Genomic DNA, 9,100 nt, shown 5'->3' on the forward strand with positions numbered 1-9,100 from the left:
AAGCATTGTTTTTTCTATAATATTTGATAATCTTCCAGTGAGATTTTATATTTTAAAGGTCTGTGATATTTAGATAAATTTGCAATGAAAATATTATACACTTTGTCTATGATAGATCTGTAATGTTTGGTAAAGAAAATAATTTCTATTTTTTTTTTAACTATACTTCCAAAAGTGTGAATTCATATAAAAATTCACAATCTAGTGATTTAAAGAGTAAAGATGTGTTTCCTAAAAAATATGACACTATTTGGATAAATGATACGAAATTTGGTCATAATGTTGAATGTTATTTAGTTGTATTCATATAAATTTTCTGAGTATTAACGAGAAACGAAACGACGCAATTCCACAACCTATCCACACATACACAATGTGAAAATTACGTCGTGCACGATTCATTAACTATAGTCAGTCGCTAAGAAATTATTAAGCTTATGAACTATGATCATCATGCTTATTGCCTTTCTCTCATCCAAGTAGCACCTGAGCACGTGAACAAGATCTTGGCAATGAACATGGAAGAGTTAAACCTGAAAATCCTGAGCTAAAAGATGATTAACATACTTTAACATACTATAACAATCTTTCATTTTACTTGAAATTACCAGAACTCTATATGAAACTTTACTGATTTAATAAATTATTGAAAATTCTATTAGGATGGAAAGATGTCTATTAAAATTTGATTTAGAGAGAAAAATTGTCAATTTATTCGAAACCAAGTGGAAAAGCAAATTCAGTGTAATTTTATATTACTGGGACTATTACTATAGTTTACTTTAATAATTGAATAAATTATTGAATAGATTGAAAGAAGGATAATTTACTTAAAATTACTGTTAAAAGGAATTTTATCGAGGACATTAGTTATTTGAAAAATGCAAATGCAAATTTATAATATAATAATTGTTTTCAAACTAACAATAGCACAAATAGAAATAAGTATAGGCGATTCCTTCATCAAAGCATATTTTCGAATAGAAAAAAAAACGTTCAAAACTTGCTGCTTTAATTCTGAAATCCGCCTGGGCGAAATCTCTTCTTGCATTTGATATTTTGTGCATCTTAGTCCAACGAGAATTGAATTTTAATGCCTTTGAATTTAAATTCGAGCTTCTTCAAGATATTACCATTCCTCAAGATGGTTGTAACTTTTACTGCAGGGAAGAGTTGAAAGACATTCAATTTAAACTCCAATATTTAATTTCACAATAACTTTTGCAAATATAATTTTGATTTCACTCAAATCTGATATTTCAGTCGTTAGAAAACGCGATATGCAAGAAGATCCTATCCTGAGCTAATAAATAAAAGACATGTAGAAATAAAATGTTACTACTCGTGGGTATATAAATATACCCTCGGTCACTATGCTCGCAAAAAGAAAAAAAACTATGTAATACAACCAGTCATCCGTGTCGTTTCGGACCTTTCATCCTACGACATGATTAGATGACCAGAGGAATAAAAATTGCATGCAACTCACCATTCGATGAGTATGATCATTATTGCTACCTTTGCCTGGAAGAAGTCATCAGAAGTTCCATGAAATCCCATGATGGAAGTGTGGAAGATTGTGGAAAATCTCTAAAAAAAGAAGACATAATTATATTAAATTTACAACTTTAATAATAGCAAAAATTGAGAGTTTAATAATTATTCTAATAGTAATGAATCATGGAACATTTATATTTTTGAAAATGAAAACTTACTAAGTTCAGTTGAAATAGTCTAGCAAGTAAAAAAAATGTCAACTGCAATGACAAAAATCCAATATGGCGTTATGTAATCGTATATTCTATCGATTTATTTTTTTTCTAGTTTTTCCGATTCCGATATGTCGGTAACGTCGTATTATTCATTCATGCAAAGATCGATTCTTAACATATTTAACTTATATTTAAAACATTTGTTTTAAATATAAAGCATTAACGCACGATTACAATATAATAAAGTATTTGCATGGACGAAAATAAAATTTCATGTCTCGCGTTCTGAAATATCGACTTCAAAAGCATCGGAGTGTTTTCTACGCCCTCTGCCATTTGCTTTAACGGACGTGTGAGCACGTAGTATTGTAACCAATTCAATCAACCAAAGACGATGAAGTCAGCAAGATTATTTTTAATATTAAACGATTAATTAGAATTCGTGATTTCGAATAACATTCATATTACGAACAATATTAACAGGAAAATTTTGTTAAATAAGTGAAAGTTACTAGGTTACTTCGTCACTCACTGCCAGATTCATCAGAATTGAAACACACTAATTATCAATTTAGGATAAAGTTTAAACAATAATATCACAGACGCTTCGTTAAATCAATTATGTTATTTAATAGACGAGAGAAATTGTAGAAAATGGTTATTTACTTTTTAATTTGAATAGAACGATACACACTTCGTACGGTATGCGCGCGCACTGACTACAGCGCCACGAAACGGTGATATATGTAATACAGTTGCTACGATTCTCGAACGTCGAATCGATATTTCTCGCGATCGATCAGCTACAGCTGCAACGTAACGTAGAAGTGTTTGGCGGGAGAGTATATACAGAAGGGAAATATCACGCAGTAGTTTTGTCAGGTAAGAATTGCAATCGATACCTTTTCAATTTGTTTTTGCATTACGTTTATAATTTAAAACAGTATACGCTTTTTTGAAACGAGTTAGTAGTCATGACTTATTACATTTGTACATTCGATTCAATGATTGATGATGTAGGTTAGAAGTGAATGTATGTACGTGTCTCCATATATGTAGTGATTCATGAAAACATTTAAATTTGAACACTTTTGTACGTATATTACACGTATATGTAATATTAACATTATAATACTGTCGTAATTATTAATCAAATTTGAAACATTAGGGAGACAATGCAAAATTCAAGAGCATACTGCCATGATTAACGACTAACAACTTTTGATTTATTCTGGCGAAAAAAAATATATTTATGTGCTTGTTTTGTTTCTTTTTATTGAATAAATGTTAACATTTATTTAGTATTCAATCCATATTTACGTTTTTATCGAATAATTTTTGGGAATTTTCAAGAAGAGGTTTAACCTTTTTCTGCGCATCTCATCTTTCGTGTACTGCGCAACTTTGTTCAGTTGACAAAGAAAGCGCGCCATATTCTGCTAATACGAAATATATATTTGAAAATTTAGTAAAAATATACAATTTCAGTATTACAGGATATTTATAGACATTTGACAATTAATTTCTTTAGGAATATTTTATAATGTATAATAATATTTTAGATATATTAATTACATATTTTGTAATATGACAAATTATAATATTACACATTTTGTTAAAGGTTATTCACAACCACTCTTTCTTTAATACCTGGAAAGAACCAATGCTTTAAAAGCCAGTGATGTAAGTAACTTTAAATATATTAATTATATATTTCATAATATGATAAGTTACAAATTATAATATTGTTTTGTTAAAGACTATTCATACATTTTCCTGCTTGCTGGAAAGAACCTAGTACTTCAAAAGCCAGTAATGTGAGTAACTTTTTTTTTGTATTTCATTTAGTCCTATTTTTTATATTTTACATTGATTGATTATTAAATTCAGAAATATAATCTGATTGAAAAATTTAGCAAGTTTAAACTTTTCATTTTTAAATTGAATATCATCATGTTTAATAGAGGTTAATATAAATTTTATGTTTAATTCATTATATTTATTATAAAATATCTATGTTTTATAATAAATTCTTCTTTACGATAAATTTTAAATTTTATTAATAATTTCATAAAAAAGTTAGTTTTAATTGAAACGGTCCCTATACTGAATCCATATCGCATATCAAAGAACATAATAAGATGCGAGAAATCTTTCTAGAATGAACTGGAATTACGAATCTTTTGTTAACATATCATGATAATGTAATACATCATAACTGCGATAAAAAAACAATCTTTAATCCGAGAATTAAGATTAATAAAATATCAAATTGAAAAGTGAATTTCATTTCAAACAAGATGTCTATCATTATCTTTATGATACGAAGTTGATTAAAATTCGCGATAATCGAAGTTCATAACGATCAAATTTAAATTTTGTACGTACATATGTTCTGAAAAATCGATATTTCTTGAAACGTGGATAGATATACTTACTCTTTTATGTAGTTATTTCGATGATAAAACTTTATTTATAATAATTGCAAAATTTGTGATATAATGGGAGAAATTATTTGCGTTAATTTTACGTGTAAGATTAATTATTTTTAAATCAACTTTACGCTCTGGTCAGCTTTAAATTTACTCCTCCATTGGGCTGCATAAGAAAAGAAAATTTATTTACTTCATATGGGATCGTGGTTTTCTCACAAACGTCGACTTTGTAATTGCGGAGAATCGTTGCGAGACCAACCTTGCTTTGGTAATGCGCGAACCGAGCACCTGAAAATAATTTTCAAAGATTATCCTGTAAGATAGAAATTTATAGAAGTTTTACAATAAAAGTTCTATGAAATGAAAAATTTCTTCAGCTCTCTGATCAATTAATTAATTCACTAAAATTAAATAATGAAATTATACAACGAATTAATACGAACGTGTTAGATTTATTGTATGTGTTGTTGTGACAATCAAGTTCTTAATCTTATTCTCAGTAAGAAGCATAAATGAACAAACAATGACGAAAAATCGTCGACATTTGGAAAAGAAAAAGGAAAATGAAGATATTTTTGTTCTCGACTCGTCAAAATTTATAATTCTTCTCAGAAAACATTAAACAATTTTTCTCCATGATTGAAATCAAGATTGAAATTTCCTCTCTTACCTCTTAAAGTTTGCTTTTTTACCATTGATTTGAATATGAGGATTAGTGGATGAAATATAGGAGACGAAATGAAGGATTTCTTGATAACATTGACTTAAACTTTATCAAGTTTCGAGTTTTGAATAAATAAATATGTAATAAATATCATTTACTACATATAAAGTCTGTACTTTATAGTACTATTCGTCATTTTCTCAGTTCTAAAGTAATTTTTCCTTGTGAAAGAAAATTGTTATTTCATATCATGGCAACCAATATCTATGTATTTTATTCAAATACCAATGCAATTTCTTGGCCCGTCGCCGAAAGGTAGGAAGCTCATAGGATGTCTAGCAGCAGCAGCGTCGTCGTTGAATCTCTCAGGATCGAATTTCTCAGGATCCGGATAAATATTCGGATCGTGTTGAATTCCGTACACCGGTATCCATATTTTTGTTCCTTTCGGTATAGTAATTTTCATGTCTCTGAACGTGTAATTAACTATTGCTCTTCTGTTTAACATGGACAGTATCGGATACTTTCTTAACGTTTCTGTGGAAAAAATGTAGACAATTTGACTGACTGCAGATCTATATGGAAATTCATATTTTTGAAAATGTAATTAAATTCCGGATATATATACATAGAATATTCATTTCGTATTTATGGGATATTTTTGAATGTTTATCTCTGGATAATGTCATTGAAGCAGCGATATTTTCGTGCTCATACCTTTAAACACTTTGTCCAAATAACTCATTCCTTTGACATCCGTGTACGTCAGATTTCCACCATTCTTGCTGTACACATCTCGAATTTCTTGTCGCAGTTTATCTTGTATTTCGTGGTTTTGCGCTAATTCGTAAAGCGTGTGCGCCATCGTCGACGATGAGGTTTCAAATCCAGCGACGAAAAAGACAAACGCTTGCGCGGTGAGCAAAATGTCGGTTAATTCTGTGAAGTACGATATCTCGTTACACGTCCTATCTATCCTACTTAACATTTGCATTTGGAAATAGCTTAAATAAATTGAATATTTCCTTCATGATATCAATATTAATTATTAGTCTGTATTTTTAAGCAAATTTACGTGTTTGTAGATATATATAATTAAAAAAGAATTTTCGTGGAAAATAGGAAATATAAAAAAAAGTGCTTCATATGAAAATTAGTGAGAAACGGCCTGTAACAATCATCATCCGAGAAATGTCGAAATTTTGTAATTGATTGTAACTGATTAAATCGTACAATATTACGAAAGAGTACGACGGTGTGCTGTTAAAATTTATATATAAATAAACATTTTGTTCGTCGCTCACTCACCAATACTATCTACCTTCTCCGGGTGTTCCTTCAATTCCATCAACATGTGAATAAAATCCGGTCTGATCACGTTATTCTCCTTTCTGTACCTCATCGTGTCCCGTACGAGATTTATGAAAAACGCGTCTATGTCCTTCATCTGCAAAAAGTGGCCGATCACTTCGTACACCGACGGCATGAACTGCATGATCGCCTCGCGAACTCTCTGCTTCGTGCTAGACGTGCTGATTCGTTTGCCCATTTTTCGAAACTCGCTGTTCTCGTCTTCGAGAGCGTGCGCGCTGATGCCGAACACGCAGCTGCCGATCACATCGATCGTGAATTTTGCAGCCAAGTCGCGGCACTCTACCGGCGTCCCGTCCTTCGTTACTTTGTCCAGATATTTCTCCAAATTTCCCGCGCACTCCACCACCAGCGGGAACATCTCCTTCAGCTTGCCGGATGTGAATATCGGCGACAGTTTCACCCTCAGTGGTCGCCATCTCTTGGGTTCTAGCAGGAAGAGATGCTGCGACAACGGGTCTGCCTACGCGAGAAATTTCACTGTTAATAGAATTTTGATTTGTGCGAGGTGCGATCGTCAGTGTTGGAAAAATGTGAATTGTATCTTCGAATGTTGCGGTAAAAATTCTGCATCAATGTTGACTGATTCTTTCTCTTCTAAAGAGATGCTCAAGCCAAATTTGAGGGCAGTAGAATTTACAGTACATCCTCTTAAATTTATTAATATATATCCCGAATTATTCTGCTATTTAATTATAATAAATGTGTTTATAGTTGATGATGTTGATAAAGTTTGAAATTTGGAAATAAGGTACTTACTGCAAGCATATATTTAGTTAAAAAAAATAGTGCATAGCGTGAACATATTAAGCATTATTTTAGATATGTTGAAAATGTTCTTATTGAATATTAGGGTTTACTAATAAATATTCATATTTATGCAAATGTATTAAAATAGAAAGAAGTATAATATCGAATTTTTCATAATTAACGTAATTGCCTTGCAATTTTCTTTTCAATCTTCCTACGTAAACATTAATTATCGTAATTTATTATATTATATATGACTTGTATTTATTAATCTCGAGCCTGTAAAAAATCTGTAAAATTTCAAATACGAATTTCATACGAATTTCCTTTCTTTTTTTTTTTAAATCAAAACTAAAATTCGCGGTATTATATTTGACTAGTAAAAATAGCGTACAGTGCAAATAAACACACGAAAAGTGCTAAAGATAATCCTATAGATCACTCATTGATAAAATGAATTCCGATTAAATTCATCATCAAACATTTTCTATCGAGTATTTCGCAATTTCTGCTATCATAATTTTTAAATTTGATAATTTCAAACTTGAAGCTCATTGTAGTATTAATTGTCAGCGCATGAAAAGTTCCAACAAGTACTCGGATAATTGTGAACAAGTCACTGTACTTCTCTCAATCTCAAACACGTCTATACATGATAGCGCTTATTATGTCACACGCACGGTGTCTGACAGCGAACTGAAATGAATCTTCATTCACAGCGTGAAATAGATCCTAGTATCATAATTCTAATGAAAAAAATTTCAAATTCGAATTTCATACGATTTTTTTTTTTTTAAATCAAAACTAAAATTCGTGGTATTATATTTATATTTTATTATTATATTTATATATATATTATTATTATTATATTTATTATTATATATATTATATAATATATTATATAATTATATATATTATATAATATATTATATAATTATATATATTATATAATTATTATAATAATAAATATATAATATATATATTAAATATATATTATTATAATAATAAATATATAATATTACTATATTATATATTTATACTATAATATTACTATATTATATATTTATATTATAATATTACTATATTATCATTAAATATATATATTAAATATATATTATTATAATAATAAATATATAATATTACTACATTATATTTATATTATAATATTACTATATTATCATTTATATTATATTTATATTAACTAGTAAAAATAGCGCACAGTGCAAATAAACACACGAAAGAAAAAAAAATAAATTACACCGCACGATTAATATCCCGATCCCGAAAAGCCGCTTATTATGTCTCCGATGGAGAGACAAGGAAAGAATAGATTCAAAATTCAAAGAATACCTCTGTGAATACGTGGAAACCTCGGTCGACGAATACGGAAAAGTCTCTGATGAGGACGTCCTTGATCGCGTCTAAGTCGTTAATGACGAGGACCGGCGTGGTACCCTCGTATATTCCAAAGATCGGTTCCTTCTTAAATTCGTCGTACAGATCCTTCACGATCGTGCATATCGCGCGTTTTTTCGTAAGTACGTCTATGAAGTTGCCGATGTAGATGCGCGGTTTCGGCCCGGGCACGCCGCGAGCCCTCCAAAACTCGTACTTCGATTGATAATAATAATAGATCGCCAGGCATACGGCAACAACGGCGAGTAGTAGTTGAACCAAGTCCATGATTCTCGCCTGTATTTATTGTTTGGTCAAGTTCTATTCGAAGTTAATTGCCCGAGTAAAGAGTCTCGCTCTTCACACGATTTCGATCGTCTGCACGGAACTGGCAAGTTCACGCCGATTAATAAACCTAAAATTGCTTTGCAAGTGGCGGGGGGGGGAATATTTTAATTGGCCAGGAGTGGAAAGTGTGCACTGATCGTCTTTAGATAGCGATTGAGCGAAGGCCGCATGATTGTTGCAACGTATTCAGAGTACGCACTCGTTCGTCTCCCACTACTTTAATGAAATTAATCCGTTTGCAAGTGATAAACATGAATATGTCATTATGCTAAACGCACGTAATTGAGCTACGAAGCTGTGAAGCGACATTGAGCAACTTTTTTCTAGCCTGTTGTCGCTGCCTGTTCTCAGATACTTTTGAAATATTATTTCATAGAATATTTTATTTTTATCGTCTCGTTTCGATGTGTTGAACCTTAGAAAGT

At 30.6% G+C, this 9,100-nt stretch overlaps 1 protein-coding gene across 2 annotated transcripts; it reads right to left on the reverse strand.

The window, feature by feature from the left end:
- Positions 1 to 4,121: 4,121 nt before the first annotated feature.
- LOC122532102 (probable cytochrome P450 6a14) lies at positions 4,122 to 8,739 on the reverse strand. 2 transcript variants are annotated; one of them, XM_043660580.1, is made up of 5 exons: positions 8,283 to 8,736; positions 6,120 to 6,645; positions 5,529 to 5,750; positions 5,097 to 5,348; positions 4,122 to 4,435 (listed from the first exon to the last, which is right to left on the reverse strand). In XM_043660580.1, exons 1-5 carry the CDS (start codon positions 8,613 to 8,615, stop codon positions 4,272 to 4,274), a joined length of 1,497 nt encoding a protein of 498 aa, XP_043516515.1. In that variant the 5' UTR covers positions 8,616 to 8,736; the 3' UTR covers positions 4,122 to 4,271. The 2 variants fall into 2 exon arrangements, with proteins under 2 accessions (XP_043516515.1, XP_043516516.1); XM_043660581.1 differs by lacking the exon at positions 5,529 to 5,750 and having other exon boundaries at positions 8,283 to 8,739.
- Positions 8,740 to 9,100: the final 361 nt, after the last annotated feature.

The sequence above is a fragment of the Frieseomelitta varia genome, unplaced genomic scaffold (genome assembly GCF_011392965.1).
Source record: "Frieseomelitta varia isolate USP_RPSP 00005682 unplaced genomic scaffold, Fvar_1.2 scaffold_434, whole genome shotgun sequence".
NCBI classification, from domain to species: Eukaryota; Metazoa; Arthropoda; class Insecta; order Hymenoptera; family Apidae; genus Frieseomelitta; species Frieseomelitta varia.